The sequence below is a fragment of the Phascolarctos cinereus genome, unplaced genomic scaffold (genome assembly GCF_003287225.1).
Source record: "Phascolarctos cinereus isolate Bilbo 61053 unplaced genomic scaffold, phaCin_HiC Scaffold_726;HRSCAF=1367, whole genome shotgun sequence".
Taxonomy (NCBI): domain Eukaryota; kingdom Metazoa; phylum Chordata; class Mammalia; order Diprotodontia; family Phascolarctidae; genus Phascolarctos; species Phascolarctos cinereus.
The window spans coordinates 359375581-359393396 of NW_027556098.1; the positions used below are offsets into that span (position 1 = coordinate 359375581).

The 17816-nt window shown below is 50.7% G+C and overlaps 1 protein-coding gene across 1 annotated transcript; it reads left to right on the forward strand.

The window, feature by feature from the left end:
- The first annotated feature begins 409 nt into the window (after positions 1-409).
- ZC3H12A (zinc finger CCCH-type containing 12A) lies at positions 410-17573 on the forward strand. Its single transcript, XM_020983640.2, is given in 7 exon segments — positions 410-706; positions 1930-2505; positions 11701-11840; positions 13654-13888; positions 14932-15038; positions 15474-16016; positions 16019-17573. Coding segments are annotated over 6 exon segments (1962 nt in total). The 5' UTR covers positions 410-706; positions 1930-1972; the 3' UTR covers positions 16423-17573.
- Positions 17574-17816: the final 243 nt, after the last annotated feature.

Here is a 17816-nt window from a genome sequence, read left to right on the forward strand (position 1 = left end):
GATCCTGCATTCTTTTCCCATTATATTCGCCTGTCTCTTCACCCCCACCCCCACAAGCCTCAAAAATTAATGGACGTTGAAGGGACGCCAGGATAGACCGAGGCAGCGGCCCCATGGGCCCGCCCTTCCCTTTCCCCACTTCCTCTTCCTTGGCCCCAAACCCACGTGGAAGCCGTGCTCCACGGGGGCTGGAGGAGCTAGTCCGGGGCCAGAGCCGGGTGGCCTCGGTCAGCACGGGAGAGGACAGGCCCGGCCCTCAGCCCAGCGCCGACTCAGCCTCCGAGGCTGGCCAAGGTGGGAGAGGGGCGACGGGGCCGGCTCGGGGAGAGGGTGAGGGACGGGGAGGCGTGTCCGAGGCGGGGCGGGGAAGACCGGCCTGGCCGGAGGAGGGGGAGGAGCAGGAAGGGGCGGTGGCGGCGGCTGCTCCGCCTCCTGCCTCCCCACCCCTGCCCGGCCTGGCCCCGCCACCACCGCCTCCTCCCTCTCCTCCTCCTCCTCCTCCTCCTCTTCCTCCTCCTCCTCCTTCTCCTTCTCCTCCTTCTCCTCCTAAAGGGCCGCCGCCACTGCCGCTCCGGCTTTCCGCGTCTTCGAAACCGCCGCCACCTGTCGGGACCTGCCCGCCCCCCGGTATAAAGCCCCGGGGACGAGCCCTGCCCCCCGGAGTCGGACCCCCATGGAGACACTGCTGGGGACAGAGCACGGCCGGGTAGGAAGATCCCGGCGCGGGTGGGATCTGGTCCCCAGCTCGAGCCCGGGGCGCTCCTCCCCCAACTTACCTGAAGTTGTCGCGAAAGTAGGGACAGAGTCCTGGAGGGGTAAGGGGGGGGAGGCGGCGGGACAGCTGTCGTCCATATCCGGACTGGGCCCGAAGAGGTAGCCGGAGAGAGCCCGGCCCCAGGGTCAGGCCGGAGCCTCCGAGGCCCGGGGCGGAGTTGGGGGGGGGGACCGGCCCCAACCCCCCTGGGCAGGCATTAGTCTGGATCTGACAAGACATTTCTCTTCTCCACCGCCCTCGCCCAACCCACCCCCCCCCCGGCCTCACTTCGCTCGAAAGTTTCCTACGTACTTTTCTGCCCCTTCAGCAGTTTTGGAAACCTCTCTCGGGTACCCTAGCTCCGTGACCTTGGCAATGCCTTGGGACCCGTTGTCTCGTGCCTGGATCTAAGAAACAGGCTATGTAGCAAACCCCTCTCCCTTCCCCCCCCCATCACTCCCACGGTGAGATTGGGACATGGCCAGATCTTCATTGAGCTTGGCTGGGGGGCGGGGCGGGGGGGGGGGGGGGGCATTCGCCACCTAGTTTAGCCTGGTTTCTTGACCTCTCCTCCGACCCCACTTCCCAATCTGCCAATGTTGTCTGGTCCCTCCCTCACCCTTCTCCTAATTAGGGGGGTGGGGAGGGAGAGATACCACCGTAAGCAGCTGCCCAGGAACTCTGGGAAGGGTGGTCTGTGAGCTCTCCCTTCCCCCAATCAGAAGAGACTTGTATGGGGGTTGGGGGGTGGGGAGAATTTCAGAGAGATCTTAGCCTCCGGGGCCTGTTGGAGAGGTGAAACTGTTAGGGAGGCGGGGTTTTGTGAGTCTTTTCTGGGCACTGCATTTCTGGCCTCAATTTCCCTAGCAATATGGTGGCCAAGAGTACAGGAGGTTTTGGTTTCACAGAATCACTAAACCTCAAAACTAAGGGAAAAAAATCTAGTTCCTTCCTTTAGAGATGAGGAAACTGAGGCTCAGAGCTAGGAAGTGATTGGCCTAAGTTACACCAAAAGTGAGCGGCAGAACTGAGATTTGAACCCAGGTCTCCCAATTTCAGGCAAATGTTCTTTCTGTCACACTAAGTTGTCCACATAAGAAGCCTACATGAATGCCACCCACCTTTTCTCTTCTGACCCCCCTGATTAAGTGAGCATCTGCTTGGTTGGTTCACAGAAGCTGGAAGGAACTGGGAGCTTGAGCCTTCAGGAAGAGAAGGATGAACATGGACCAGAGGTCCCCCGAGGTCCTGACTCCTCAAAGTGAGGGCCCTTCCCATCAAGCCAATCCTGCCATGAGTCTTTCAGCTGTCCAGGAGAATGCCTCCTTGGGACCCAACAGCCTGGGACTTCCTAGACTTCGGGGGAGCCCCCAAACCAGCCGGTCTTGCTCCCCACACAACAGAAGTGTGATGGTGGCCCCAGAGACAGGCCAACCAGAAGGGTTGGATGATTCAGAGCTACAGATGAAAGTGGACTTTTTCCGGAAACTAGGCTACTCATCTGGGGAGATCCATGGGGTCCTGCACAAGCTGGGACTTCAGGCTGACACCAACACTGTCCTGGGTGAGCTGGTGAAACATGGGCCAGCTGCAGAGCGCGAAGCCTCACTGGATGGGCCCACAGAGCCCCCATTGGTGCCCCGAGGTGGAGGGACCCCAAAGGTACCCTCCCCTTCCTCTCTACCCCCAGAGGACAAGGAAGCCAGTAACCTGAGGCCAGTGGTCATCGATGGGAGCAATGTAGCCATGAGGTCTGTTCACTCACTCTGGGTATCATTTTGTCTCTTGCTCTGGTTTCATGCTGGTTTACTAGGAGCTTGGAATGTAATAAGCATATTTGTCCCTGGCCCTCACTGACAGTTCTATAGTCAATTGAGTTTTATGGTTGTTCTGGTTACACACACAGGGGTTAACATCTCAGAGCTTTGCTTGTGGGGCTTTGTTAAACAAACATTCGTTACCTGCTGTGTGCAGCTCACATTTCTGGCAGTGATGGGTATACAATTCTGCCTTCACCAAGGCATGGGTCTCCCATCTAGTATGTTACATTTCTTATAGGAGGGTAGGGCACCAACATTTCAATGAGGTTCTTTCCTGGGTGAAAATCATTGGGGAGGAATGGGTTTGCATCTCATCTGGCCTCAGTTTCCTCATCTCTAAAATGGCATTAGGTCCAGGGCCCATAGGAGCTCTCAGGTTCCAAGTGAGGAAATGCCAACTCCATTATCTCTGAAGAAATACGGACAGTGGACTGAATGTCAGGTTTGTAGTTGGCAAGACTTGGATTGAAATTGCAACTCTAAATTTACTAGCTGATGTGGCCATGAGAAAGTCATTTAACCTCTGTGAGGCTGAATTTTCTTGCCTTGAAGGGTTGTTATGTTGTATGTAAGGCCTTTGACAAACATTAAAACTCCTGATGCTAAAGATATCCCCTCCTCCTCAACTGGAGGAAGGGTTGCCCCCAACTCTTTTTACCTGCAAGGACCTGGACTAAATGCAGGCAACTCCTGGCCTTTGGAGTGAGTGGGTGGACCCAGGGAGCCAAGTGCTTAGGCCTCAGGTGAGCCAGTGACTCACCTGCCCCTCTGACTCAGGGGACTGTCCCTGCCAGAGCCCTGAGCCATGAGGAAGGTGCTTCCTGGAGCTGGCTGGGGACAGCACCTCTTGACATGACAGCCTTGGGCTCAGGCAGGAACTCCCCTGGGTGAGGGACAAGGCAATGAGCAGGCTTGCTGTGTATGGGGGGGTCTTCTTCAAGCAAGGACTTGAGGCAATAGCAAGGTCTAATGAGTTCCCAGCCTTTCTGCTCTGGCCTAGCTACTGGCCTGGGAGTAAAGTGGTCCTGGAGGTGTTGGGAGGTCCTGGAAAACGGGTCAGACTGGAGGCTAAGCCTTCCCTCTTAGCTAGCTGGAACAAAAGGCCCTGGTGTCTGGAGAGGGAAAGGAAATGGGTGGTTTGGAAACAGTCTATACTAGACAAAGAGAACCTGAGCCCAGGAGTTAGGAGACCTGGGTTCTAATTCTGGTTCTACCACTGACTCCTTATGACCTTGGCCAGTTTCCTTCCCACGCTGGGGTCTCAGTTTTCTCTTCAGTAAAATGAAGGCCAACGAACCAGAACTTTTCAGCTGATCCATTGTAAATCTGAGTTGCTATGTAGTTTTTTTAAAAAAATTATTTTTTATTAGCTGAAGACAAGAGGAAGCTTTTTGAGGGTTAGTAGAGTGGGACACTCCCGATTTAGGGAGTTAGATAGTGACATGCTTTCTTTACTTGACATATGGGGAAACAGGGTCAGAGAGGGGAAGGATCATAGGATCATAGATTTAGGGTTGTGAACCTGGACAAAGTCATACAGCAGGTATTCTTCTGACGAGTGATTTCCCATTCTTTCTGCCCTTACCTAGTGAGATCCATGTTGGCCTGGACTGAAAGAGGAGGGGAATAGCTAGGGTGGCCTTGGATTCTGGGGACTTGTCATCTCTTGCCACTTTCCCCACTCTTAACAGTCCCTGGCACAGCCAAGGTCAGGTCTGTACTGGGACCTAAAAGAAGCTGGGTGTGGGGCTACCTGGAGGTCAGGAGAAGGATTTCTGAGAGAAAGCCTGGCTTGTCACAGTTTAGTGACTAGCGGTTAGTCATAACTCTGAGGGGCTCTTGACCCTCACCCTCGATGTCACAGCCTTGTTCAGCAGTAGCTTAAGAGGGCTTACCTGCTACCTCCAGCCATGGGGGCAGGAGGTGTAGAATCTCTGCTTGATGAGTGGGTTATCTGAAATGGGAAGAATGGTGTAGAGTCTTCCTGGTGTGGTACCAGTTTGGTGATCAGTCAGGGTATCTGTGTGGTATGAGGTTGTGTTGTGTAGGGTATAAATACTGGTTTGTATGGTATTTGGATGTGTGTAGAATGTAAGTGTCTCCAGATTAAGGATTGTTGTTTTTTTAATTTGTCTTTGTATCCTAACATAGTACCTGGTTCAAAGTAGGTATGTAATATATGGGGATGTTGCGTTGAAATCCTGGATTTGGAATGGGAGGGTCTGGGTTCAGATCCCCACTCCCCTGTGTGATGTTGGGTAATTTCTGGCCCTCTCCGGACCTCCCTTTCCTTATCTGTAAAATAAGGGGTTTAAACTCTTCTATCAGGTCCTTGAGAGCGGAGGTGGTTGTATCCTCAGCACCCAGAACAAGTGCCTGGCACTGAGGAGGGACTTAATAAATGCCCCATTGATTAGTTGGCCCCTGAAGGCCCTTCCAACTCCAGATATGATCCTTCTATTTGAATATTCTTGGATTGGATGAAAAGTCTGCTGAGAGATTGATTTTGGGGTGTGATGTATCAGGATAGTGTGAAGGGGGCTGGTGATCAGTGTCCTAGAATGTGTATTGGGGTACCTCAGGGTCCTGTGAGGGTATTGGGGTGGGAGAGTGCAGGTCTATAAGACAGATTTGTAGACGGTCAGTTGTGGGGTGGGGAAGAGAAGCTAGCTCTGCTTCTTGGCCTGTGTATAGTAGATTGAGCTGTGACAACAGTGTATGGGGGAGGGAGAATGAGGGGGAGGTAATCCAGCCGGGCTGGCCAGGAGCAGGCAAAAATGGCCCAGCCCAGCCCCAGGAGCCATGTGGAGTGGGAGAGGAGAGAGGTCAGGCCTGGCTGGGACCACAGTCCCCTGCTGACTGGGGTTTTCATTGCTCCCCAGGAGGGGAATTCCAGCCCTAACTTCCTGTATTGGCTTGTGTTGCAAACTCTGTCCCTGCCCTGCCTGAATACAACCCCCCTCCACCCCCAACCCCTCCAGCGCCCCCACCATATGCAAATCAGGTGGAAATTAACCTCTCATTTCCTTCTAAGGGAATTTTCTCAGCCCGTTGCCAAATCAGATTACCTGGGGAGGGCTTCTTCTCTCCCTTCCCAGGGGACTCTGGGAGAGCCTGTCTGGCCATAACCTTCCTCTCCTCCCCTCTCCCCATTCCTCAGGCTCAGGGGCAGGCTACTTTGATTAGAAAGAAAGCTTTTATTAAACATCAAAGCTGAGAATTAGGCCAGCCTTTGGGAGAAGGCCACATGTTCTCTAGAACACAGATTGTCAAAGCTAGAAGGGACACATTTTGATTCAGCTAGCATTTTTCAGGCACCTACTGTGTGCCACGCTCTGTGCTAGGCCTTAGAGATTGAGCTAGAGACCTGTGATTTCTTGCCCAGGGAACTGCCAGGTGAGGTTAATTCCCTTGCCAGTGCCAGTCAGCATGTTCCCTACAACTCACACAGCCTGACGAGAAAGCTGCCCGGGACATGGAGAAGTTAGTGCCTTCACCATCCTGGTCACCAAGCCATCGTGTGTTACAATGCAATCTTGGCTTCCAGGCCAGCTCTAGCCACTACACCATACTGGACCCCGAGGATACAAGGACAAAAAGAAGTAGCTGCCATTATGGGGTAGTGAGAAATTGAGGCTTCGCTTGGGGACCTTCAAGGGTGATGGAGTAGCAGGCCTTTCCTTCCCACTGAATTGCCCTCCCCACAAAAGCTGTGTTGGGTGGTTTTTTTTTCTTCTCAAGATTTCACACTAAGACTGACCCCTCTGAAAGGAGACTGAGGATTCTTTTGGGTTCTGACTGTCTGAAGTGGAAGGAAGGGATAAGTGGGCAGAGAAGAAAGTCAGAGACCCAAGAGAAAATGGCTTTGAGGAATAAAATAGGAGTTTTTGAGACCCTGGGGGGAATGAGAGTCTTAGGTTCATTCAAAGCCTCCATTGGGAGCCTCCCTAATGGGCCAGGGCAGGAGAGAATGGAGGGAAGGGGGAAATGCCATAGTCTTTACAGTGCCCCTCACTTCCCTTTCCTCCTGAGGTCTCCCAAGGCTAGACTGACCATCTGTGGGAGGAGGGAGCTGGGCTCAGAATTTTCCAATAACAAGCAGGCCCTGGTTTTGTAGCTAGAGCCAGAGGCCTTATCTGTGGGGGAGGCACAAGCCAAAGACTCAGTGCCCACCCTCTGAGCAGGAGGGGGGTCTGTGTGTGTGTGCCCACACCCAAACGAGGCTTTCTGACATGTTTATGCATGTGAGTAAAGAGCCCAGAGTAGGTTGGGTGTTTTGTCTCAGAGTTGAGGAGGCCACCAGCTGTTCGAGCTTCCCCAGGGACGACTGAATGGGATTGCCACCATAAAGTGTCTCATCCCACCCCTAACTCCAATCTCCAAACACACAGGGCAGCAAGAAGGAGGGAGATGAAGGGTATGTTACACCTAGCCCAGCCAGCTTCTTCCGGGAAACTTCCTGTGACTAATCTTACTCAACCCAGGGTTGGGTGAGTGAGTGAGAGTGTGTGTGAGTGTGTGTGTGTGTGTGTGTATTTGTGTGCACACGTGCATGCATTCTTTCAACCAATAAATGCCAGCCTTACAGTCAAAAATTCCTAAATTCAGGGCCTTGCTCTTAACACATATTAGCAATGGATGATTCTGGGAAAATCACATAACCTCTCTGTGACCCCAGGCAACTCTAAAAATCTAGTCAAGTCAGCAGGCATTTATATGGGCCTGCCATGTGCTGGAGATACAAACAAAGCAAATGGTCCCTGCCCTCAGAGAGCTCACAGGCTGATAGGGGAGATAGGCAAACCATGACTGCAGACCAGATGTGGACAAGACAAATCAGAGGTAATCAGCGGAGGGAAGGCACTAGAATTAAGGGGGGTCAGGAAAGGCTTTTTGCAGAAGGTGGGATTTTAGCTGAGGTTTAAATGAAACCAGGATCCAAACATGAGGAGGGAGAAACCAAGGCAAAAGAGCTTCCATCCTGAATTAGTAGAGGTCACTGGGGGGGAAAGTCCAAAATGGGGGGAGGGGCCCTGTCTTCTGTTTTCCTCCACATCTGTTGCCCACAGTCCCAATTATAGACCTGCCCAGAGTCTCAGTGAGCAGCGCCCACCACCTCATTTCCATTCCCACCTCTCTGGGGCTCAGCCCCATTTCTTCACAGCTTCCTAGAAATGAGGCTGAGACAGGCGATATAAAGGCAAGAGTCCTGGGCTAAAAGACAGATCTCTGATCCAGTCCCAGCCCTGCCACAAACCAAGGTCATAAGTGTGACTTTGAACAAATCATTTGGTGTCTCTGGGTCTCAACTTCTTCCTCTCTAAAAGGAGGGGAGTTAGACTAGCTAGCCAGCTAATCTCTTCCCAGCTGGAGTTAGAACACCCAAGAGGGGGATAGCATAAGCAGAGAACACAGAGAGGAGAGGGGAGAGAGATGAGAAGAGAAAACATTCTTCCCCAGAGAGGAGGGTTTCCAGTGGAGGGGAGAGGAGATGGAGCTAGCCTGGTGCTCTGATGGCCCCACAATTCACCCAGAGCTCAGAAAAGAGTGCAGTGGGGTCAGCGTTCTTAGAAGGGACCTTGGAGGTCTAAGGCTGCATTATCAAGGAGGAAATTCAGGTCTAGGGGAGACCCAGGCTCACCCAGCTCCTGGCCTTCCTGCTCAACCTCCTGGTATCCTTTCTGGACACCTTCCCTAGGCACTTCCTTGTGCCCTAACTGGGGGCTCTCAGCCGCTCCCCCCAGCTGCTCTCTGGGTTAATTCTGGGTTTGGTTGGGAGGAAAGTGGGCAGGCAGACGGACGCCCCAGAAATGGGAACATCCCCGGCAGGATGTGGTTTTCAGCGGCACTGCCTTCTTTACGTAAGATTAGTCTGTCTGATTTTGCCAGATGTATGAGTTCTCAATTCTCATTTGGGGTGGAGGGGGAGTGTAGGGAGGGAGGAGTAGGCAGTGGGAGAGAGGCCAGTGTAGCCAGGGAGTTGGCAGCCTGGACCTCCCACCTCTAGTCACCAGAGCCTTTGATTGCTTGGAAACCCTCTGCTACCTTTAGTTAATGTGCAGCCAGGTCTGGTTACATGGCAACCATAGGGTACTGAATTGACATGGAGAACAGGGGGTAGTTTAACCAGACCCTTGTCTCTCCTGATTGCCCTCCTAGTCATACTGGACTAAGGAGGAAAGGCTCTATTTAGCCACAGTGGCACTGTTTTTCCACTGAGAGGGAGAAAATGGGGATCACTGCCCCCAAGTCATAGACTGGGAGACTGAGGCTCAGAGAGTACTGAGGAGAACCCAGATGTCTGATTATCTCATTCCAGACCTACATTAGGTACTGCCTTCTCCTCCAAACCTCCAGTCTAGGGGAGTTTATTTAGAGCAGGGCTTCTTAAGCCTGTATCCTGGACCCACTGGGTCCAACCCTGTTCAAGATAAAGTATTTAAATACATTAAATAAAATGCATAGGATTAGAAAGGAAATTGATTATATTGAAAAATAGTTCTCAATATACATTTTAATTCATTCTCCCAAGTGAAGAACATCTGATTTAGAGAGTGACAGCTACACTAGTCACCCAGCCAGCATGCTTAAAGTCCTGTGCCAGACGCCAGGGATACATATCCAAAGGGTGAACAAGCTCCTTGTCACAAGGAGCCGAGAACCTAACAGGAAAGCAAGTACAGACACTGTACGTGTATATGCAGACACACAAATACAAAGAGCAATGAAAACAGAGACACGTGGTCAGGGAGACAAGGAAGGAGATTTTGCTTTTCCAGTTCTGGTCACTGGGCTCACTTTATTGGGTGGCAAAAAGATTCCAGAGGCGGATTTCTCCTCCTTCTACTACTTCCTACCTACGTGACTTTATGACAATGTCACTTAGTCTGTCTTTGGTCCTCAGTTTCCTCATTTGCAGAATGAAGGAGTAAAACTAATTTGTCATGGAAAGAATACTGGACTCTGAATCCAGAAGAACCTGGATTCAAATCCTGCCTTAGCTACTTATTACTTTGTATGGCTTTGGGCAAGTTACTTCTGTTTCCTCATCTATAATCTGATGGGAGTGGATTTGCGACTTCTGAGGTCCCTTTCAGCTCTGGAGTTGTGATCTATGATCCTATGATTCTAAGACCTGTTGTTTCAGCAAGGTGAGCCTCTAAGACAGGCTGGTTCTCAGACAGCCCATACATTCAAATCCTTTTCAGCCTCAGTGTAGGTTCTCTGGAGATTGCCTTTGGCCAGCAAAGTCTTCCAGAGCCCAGGCTCTGTTGGGGCAGTGGAGAAAGATTTTCAGTGGAGAGTTGAAGGAAATGACCAAAGTACTATTCTCCATGCCCTCCTAATGCCTCTGTTAATTATTTCTTATTTATCCAGTCTATAGATTGCTTTGTATATGTTTGTTTGCATGCTGTCTCCATTAGATTATAAGGTCTTTGAGGGGAGGGACTGTTTCTTGCCTCTTTTTGTATCCCTAACCCTTAGCACAGTGCCTGGCATATAACAGGGGCTAAATAAATGTTTATTGAATTGAATTTTCCTACTTAAAGGCCAAATGATCTCTGTCCCCAGCAGGGATATTTGAGACCCTAATGCCTTAGGTCAGAGCTGCAGGTCTCCCCCTAGCCATCCCCAGACCTACCTAGGTCCACCTCCATTAGCCTTATATGGTAATAGCTGGAGGGGTTAAGGGTTTGAGTATGGCTTTTATTTAAATTTGAAATGATCTTGATCCTCTTTGAGGCCTTCTAGGAGTGGCTTACTCAGTCTCACTGGCTTTGACCTTCATTTCCATCTTGAGGTAGGAATTGGAAAGGGAGGGTTTAAATCATTTGTCTAATCAGACCTTTGAATTACAGCTTCTGAGTTGTAAAGGACTTTAAAGACACAAAAATATATATTTGCTTTACAGATGGGGAAACTGAAACCCTAGAAAGGAAAAAAAATCCTTGCCTATGTCACGAGTCAGTCAGAGCTGGGATTCAAAACCCAGATTTCTTGACTCCCAGTTGTAGAATTCTAGAATTTCATTGAATGACTGAATTGTTTTTGTAGTAGGAAAAGATCTTGGGAACCATTTAGTCCAGTTCCTTCTTTTTATATATAAGGAAGTTGAGGCCCAGAGAAGGAGGAAGGGATTTGCCTCATATCACATACAGCCAACTCATATAGGAAGCAGGGCAAGAGATCCTGCTGTCTTGGCCGATGTATCTCCTTGGAGACACATTGTTTGGAGATAGGTGAAGTCATGGAATAATAATAATAACAACAACAACAACTGTATTTGTTCAGGGCTTTAAAGTTTGCAAAGTGTTTTACAGATATTATCTCATTTGATCTTCATAACGCTCCTGGGGGGTAGGTGCTGTTATTATCCCCATTTTATATATGAGAAAATTGAGGCAGACAAAGATTAAGTGACTTGCACAAGGTCATGCAGCTAGTAAGTGTCTGAGAGGAAATTTGAACTGAAGTCTTCCCGACTGCGAGTCTACCTCCTTGTCTCATGTAGATCATGTAGCTATAGTTATAGGTATAGGGTCATAGCAACATCAATTTTCAGAGCTGAAATGTGGTACCTCAGAGATTATGTATTTACCCAAGGAAACTGAGGCCTACAGAGAAGCGATTTGCCCTAAGTCAATCAGATATCAGGGAGCAGAGCTGGGCTTCAAACTCCAGTCTCTGCCTCCTCTTTCCACTTTGCCACATCGCCCCCAGGGGCACAGAAACCAGAAGTCTCAGTGTTCCTTCCCCCAGCCTTAGCTGATGTTGCAAAGTGTGTCTGACCCCTTGGGGAGTGTGAGCTGCCAGATTCCTGGCTGTTTCTTCACTTTGGAGGGGGATAGGGGAGAAGGGGAATTCCCTGCTGGTGGCGCTATGGGAAACTGGGGTGGAATGTAAGAGCCAGAAGGCCTAAGGGAGTTACCTGTTAGTACCCAATTCTTCTCATTCCTGGGATGAAGAAATTGAGGCCCCAGGAGGACGTGCAGAAACTGTGCCAGACCAAGCCTCTCTCCCTTCCTTTCTGGCCAGATAAAAATTGAACCCTCTGTCCTATGTGTCCTTTGTTTTCTCCTCGCTCTTCTACATGGATTTACCCTGTGATTTCCACCTACCTTCTAGCCATGGAAATAAGGAGGTTTTCTCCTGTCGGGGCATCTTGCTAGCTGTGAACTGGTTCCTGGAGCGTGGCCACTCAGATATCACAGTTTTTGTACCACTGTGGAGGAAGGAGCAGCCACGCCCTGATGTGCCTATCACAGGTAAGGGGAGACATGGAGAGCCCAAGCCTCTTAAAGTGGGGAGGGAGGTGGGGGGCAGGATAAGCCTTAGTTCAGGGAACTTTGGCCAAGCCAGAGTCTTGGGAAAGACTGTCCCCTTCTCCACTTCTCCATCCCCTGCCCAAGCAGGGATTGATAAAAATGGGGGTCAGAAAGCAGTTTCACGTTGCCCCCTCCCCCTGCTGGATGGATATAGGTCTCTCTCTTTGGGACTGATGAAAATCATTGCCTCTCCTTTCCTGACTCTTGGTAAGAAACCCTGCCTTCCAGCCCAGGTTTCTCTTGCAAGGTCTTTTAAGTTGAGAACCCTACATTTCTGTGGGAAAGGAGCACCTCGCAACCTTTCAGAGCCTCAAGGTGCCTAAGGTAGAGATGTGGGTTGCTGCATGGGAGCCATGGGGGAAGGGGAAGTATGGATGTGCTGCTGCTGCCACTGGCCACCACCAGCACCACTTGGTCTAGTACTGACCAAGTCAAGATCAAGGTCAAGATTGTTGTGCTTCTCAGTGGTGAACAAGTTGATCCCATTTCTAAGACATTTGAAGGTTTACAAAATGTTTCCCTCATACCATGCCTGTGAGGTCAGCAATGAACGCCCATTTTACAGATGAGAAACCAGCTTCCCCTTGGGTCACACAGCTAATATAAGAGGAGGAGCCAGGACTCCCAATTCAGACCAGTTGACAGGTTGAGGACCTCAGCCATGGGGACTCCCTTGGCTGGGATGGACTCAGTGCCACCATACAGAGTGCCACATTCAAAGAAATATGTTTTACTGAGCTGAGAACCCCAAGAGGGTGGGTAGTTCCTTTTCTTTTCCCCTCAAAAAAAAGTGTCTTGTGAGTCCATTTGAACTACAACCAACCTTGGTATTTTCTAAAGCTACCAGTTCAGAATGAAACCAGCAGGTCCAGGTACATTTGCATTAGCCAGGGTTTGAGTCATTGCAGGTCCCTAGAGGATAGAATCATGGATTTAGAGTTGGAAGGAACTCCGAGCTCACCTGGACAATCCTCACTCAGCACCACCTCCATCATTATACAGATTAGGAAGCCGAGACCCAGGAAGATCATACTGTCCTAGGGGTCAAGCTCGAAGGGACCTCAGAGGCCATCTAACCCAACCCCAACTGGCGTTAGACCAGGAAACTGAGGCCAAGAGATGGCAAGTGACCTGCCTGAGATCACGCAGCCAGTAAGCAGCAGAGACAGGACATGATCCCGATTATTCTAGCACTAAAATCCAGCATTCTTCTCCCTTGTATCTTCACTGCCTCAAACCCTCATTATGGGAAGAACTACATGGTGGAGTAAATAGGCTACTAGACTTGGAGTCAGGAGTGAATGAATGAATGAACGAATGAATGAACATTAAGTACTTGAAATGTGCCAAGTTTTGCACCAAACACTGGGAATACAAATAGGAAAGTACGGCTGTATTTGCTGTCGAGGAGTTAACATTCTAATAAACCAGAAAGATGGGTTCAATTCCTGCCTTTGACACGAGTTAAAAAGTGAACAAGTCACTTTATCCATCTGAGCCTCAGTTCCCTAATCTGTAAAATGGGGGTGATCATACCTCCTTCATGAGGTTGCTTATTGTGAGGCTTAATGAGATAATACATGTAAAGGGGCAGTAGTCAGGACTGGAGACAGGGAAGAGGAAACACTGCCCCTGCACTCAGGGGGCCCTAGCTCTGAAAGGTGGGGCTCCTGAATCCCTGAGGTGAAAGAGGTAGTCAGGGCCAGGCAGTCCCATGGTCGTCTACCATCATCTTCCCACGTCCTCTCTGCAGATCAGCACATCCTTCGTGAGCTGGAGAAGAAGAAGATCTTGGTATTCACACCATCCCGACGAGTGGGGGGCAAGCGGGTTGTGTGCTATGATGACCGATTCATAGTGAAGCTTGCATTTGACTCTGATGGCATCATAGTCTCCAATGACACCTACAGGGACCTGCAGTGTGAGCGGTTGGAATGGAAGCGGTTCATCGAGGAGAGGCTGCTCATGTACTCTTTCGTCAATGATAAGTAAGTCCCTCAGTCCTCCTCCCCTGCCTGATGTTACCCAGGCCCACATGTGGAGGGGTGAGGGTCTCTGGGGTTTCGATTTAATTCAAATGTTAAGTAAACACACACCCTATGCTAGGAATTGGGGATATGAAGATGAAAATGAAACAGATGTTGGCCTCAAAGAACTTGCTTGCTACCTGAGGGAATATAACGTAGACACACAAAAAAACAAAGTATACAAATGACTACAAAGTAATCTCAAGGACAGGAGAAAGGATGGAAGAAAGGCATCCTGTGAAGATGAGACCTGAATTCTGCTTTGGTGGAAGCCAGGGATTATCCAGATTAGCCGAGAGGAGGGGTCGGGGACAGCGTTCCAGACGTGGGGGCCACTTGGACAATGAAAGGCTACCCCTTACTCTTAACTCGGTGCCTGTACTGAATGGACACCGAGGCAGGGCAGGCTTGTAAGTCTTTGCAGGAGTAGCAGTCAGTTTATCACCAGACCAGCTGCGGTCATTAAGTAAAGACCAGGCAGGATGAGGCAAGCAGGTTCAGAGAGCCTTGGTCCAGTGCCAGCCTTGTTGGGTGACTTTGGACGCATCCCTTCCCCTGCCTGGGCCTCTTTCTTCCTCTAAAATAAGATGGATTGGTCTCGCGGGTCTTGTAGTGCTACAGTCCTATGGCCCAGCACGGATGATGTTCTAGGTGTCTGCTAGGTCGTGACATGTACCTCCACACCCCCATGCACAGGGGTCTCCTAACATCCCACCCTAGTCACCTTTGATACTTTTGGGAATGAGGATGAGCACACATGAGTCTTCAGGACCAGCATCTGAAGTTCAAGCCACATCCTCTTGCCTAAATTGGTGTCATCAGAGGATCTGAATCTCCAGAGAACACTGGCCCCAGGGCTTAGGTCTTTTCAGAGCTGTTATCCTTGGGGACCTTATAGACCTGAAGCAGAAGCTAGGAGCCTGACTTACAACCCCAGGAAACCAGACACTGAGCGGAACTTTCATGTCTGACCAGTGACTGAGGCTTTCTCTTGCTTTTGACAGGTTCATGCCACCTGATGACCCCCTTGGCCGACATGGGCCCAGCCTGGATAACTTCCTTCGGAAGAAACCTCTCATGCTTGAGCATAAGAAACAACCTTGTCCCTATGGTAAGACTGGCCCTGAACACCTCATTCCCTTTCCCCTGCCCCTCACTTAACCCCACCTCCCAGGAGCCTCCATGGACACAAATGACTCCCAAGTCCATTCCCAAGTAGAAAAGCTCCAGATAGGAGGTCAGGGGCCCTAGGTGTGCCTCTCCTAGGCTGTGGGACTTTGGGTGGGTCTGGGCCATATTCTGGCCTTTAGCTTCCACCTCTGTAAAATGCTGGTCTAGATAACCTTACTTGTGCTCTGTTCCTGGGGAAGTCACTGTAGACTCTGCTCCATTTTCTCCTCTTTAAATGGGGATGTGATATTTGTATGATTGGGATGAAAGTGCTGGAGCAGTGAAAGCTATCATTATTTTTCTCCCTATTCCCCTGACCCTTCCCTTGAGTCTCCCTTTGCCCTTGCCTGGCTCAATTCCACAAGTCTCCCCACAGGGAAGAAGTGTACATATGGGATCAAGTGTCGGTTCTATCACCCAGAGAGGCCAAGCCAGCCCCAGCGCTCAGTGGCAGATGAACTTCGAGCCAATGCCCGACTCTCCCCACCCCGGGCATCTGCCAAAGACAAGAAATGCCGCCAGCCCTCACCCACTCCAGCCCCTGGGTCCCTGCCTGTCAAGGATGCTCGGGAACATTGGCCGTCAGAGAAGAAGTTCCATGGGGCCCAGCAGGCTTCCGGAGGCAATGGGGATGGGCAGACTAAGGCCTACACCCAAGGCAGGAGCCTGCCAAGCATGAGTAGTAGCTTCAGCCCAGCAGACTGGCCCCCCCCTCCCCTAGACTCCCTCTCTTACCTCTCCCAGGACTGCCTGGATTCAGGCATTGGCTCCCTGGAAAGTCAAATGTCAGACCTCTGGGGCAGCCGGGGGAGCAGCAGCCATGGGGAGTCTGGGGAGCCTCCCAGGACTGGGGGCAGTGGCAGCAACCAACAGAGGTGCACCTTCTTAGGCCGAGGTCACCTCCTGCCCTATGGCCCTGAGCACCCCCTGGCCCTTCATCCCTCTCCTTCTCGGGCTACGGGCGCCCTGTGGGCACTGGGCAGTTCAGCATCCCAGCAGAGTACCCTCCACCTATGGGGTATGCACCACGGGAGTATTGGTCAGAGCCATACCCAATGCCCCCACCCACAGCAGCTAGGGTTCCCCAGACCCTTCAGGATCCCCACCTACTTAATGCTCCTGCAGCCTATGGTGCTGAAGCAGCGACATGGGGAACTGGGACAGATAGCTTCACCAAGGAGCGGGCCAGCCTACGTGTAAAGCTCTGTGGCATCTTCCCCCCACATCTGGTGGAGGCTGTGATGAGACGCTTCCCACAGCTCCTGGACCCCCAGCAGCTGGCAGCTGAGATCCTCAGCTACAAATCTCAGAACCCAAGTGGGTGAGCCATGGAGAGTTCCCAGTGCTACTCATAGCCCTCAGGGTGTGGGCATGGGGTGGGGGCTGCCTTGGTCTCCCACGGACCCCAGCCTAACTATGACAGTGCCCCCAGTCTGTCTCTGGAGTTAACTGGGACACTACATGGACCAGCTAATTTTTAACAACTCCTCTTGTCTTGGCACAGGAACCCTGTGGGTTCCTGAGCATCAGCCTGAGGGAGAATCTTATAAGAAAGGGATCCCAGAAACCAAAGAAATACTGTAACAATTGATTCTGGTCATGGACTAATGAAGACTCTCTTTATCTGACCCAAGCCTCTGTCTTTCTCATGTCTCTGTGCTGTATGTCTCTTTTCTCCCCCTCTGACTCTCTCTTCTGTTGTTCTTTCCTCTGACTTTCTGTTCTGTCTCACTCTCTTAACTCTCTTCTGTTTCTCTGTTTCTGTCTCTCTCATCTATCTGCTCTGGGTCTCCATCTCCCTCATCTGACTCTCTGCTCTGGATCTCAGTCTCCGTTCAAGACCAGAAGCGATTGCCCTGTTGGTACACATTGTATCAGAGTTTAATGATGAGACAGTAATGTCTGTCCTGTGGCTGATGCCCCAAGCCCTCTTTCTTCTCGAGGACAGGAAGGAGGGGAGGAGAAGCCAGGGAGGGGAGGAGTCTATTCCCCTCCTCAGCATCTCCAGCTCCCTCCCTCCAGGCTCTGTCCTTAGGATAACAGCCTCTCACTGGCTGGTTCGGCACCGTGTGCCCTCCGAGGCCCTGGCCAGGGCCCCCCAACCATGTACGCCAATGATGCCCCAGGGCCGGCGAGGTTTCATGTTAGTAGTTAAGAAAATGGTTTTTTAAGAATCTCTCTCTCCTTGTACCTGCTGTGGCTACCTTGTCTGCTTTATAGTTTCCCTCTCTTAGGTATATTTTTTTTCTCCTAGACCCCTGAGAACCTGGGGCAGGGACAGCAGAGACTTGTACCTCCAATAGGACTATATACCCAGAGGGTATCAGTGCTAGTCTCAGACAGGTATCTTTAACCTTCTTTGAGGGGGAGCCCTGCCTGTTCAGGGGGTATGGGGGAGATATGGGTTTATGGAAAGATATATTTTAGATAGGAAGTGGTTGCTTCCTGCTGTATTACCAATAAAAATTTGACTTTAGTTTTGTGTGTGTATGTGGTGTTTCTGTTTGTATTTTATTTCATGGTTTTGGTTGGAGTGGAATTAGTAAATTAGTTATGTCTCCAGATAGAGCTAACAGCAAATAGGGGAAATTTCAGGAAGGTAGCTTTGGGCTTAATAGAAGGAAGAATTTCCCAGAATTCAGACCTGCTCAGTAATAGAATAGGACGCCTTGGGAGTTAATGAGCTCCCCAGAAGTTAGATCACAAGATGCCATCACCT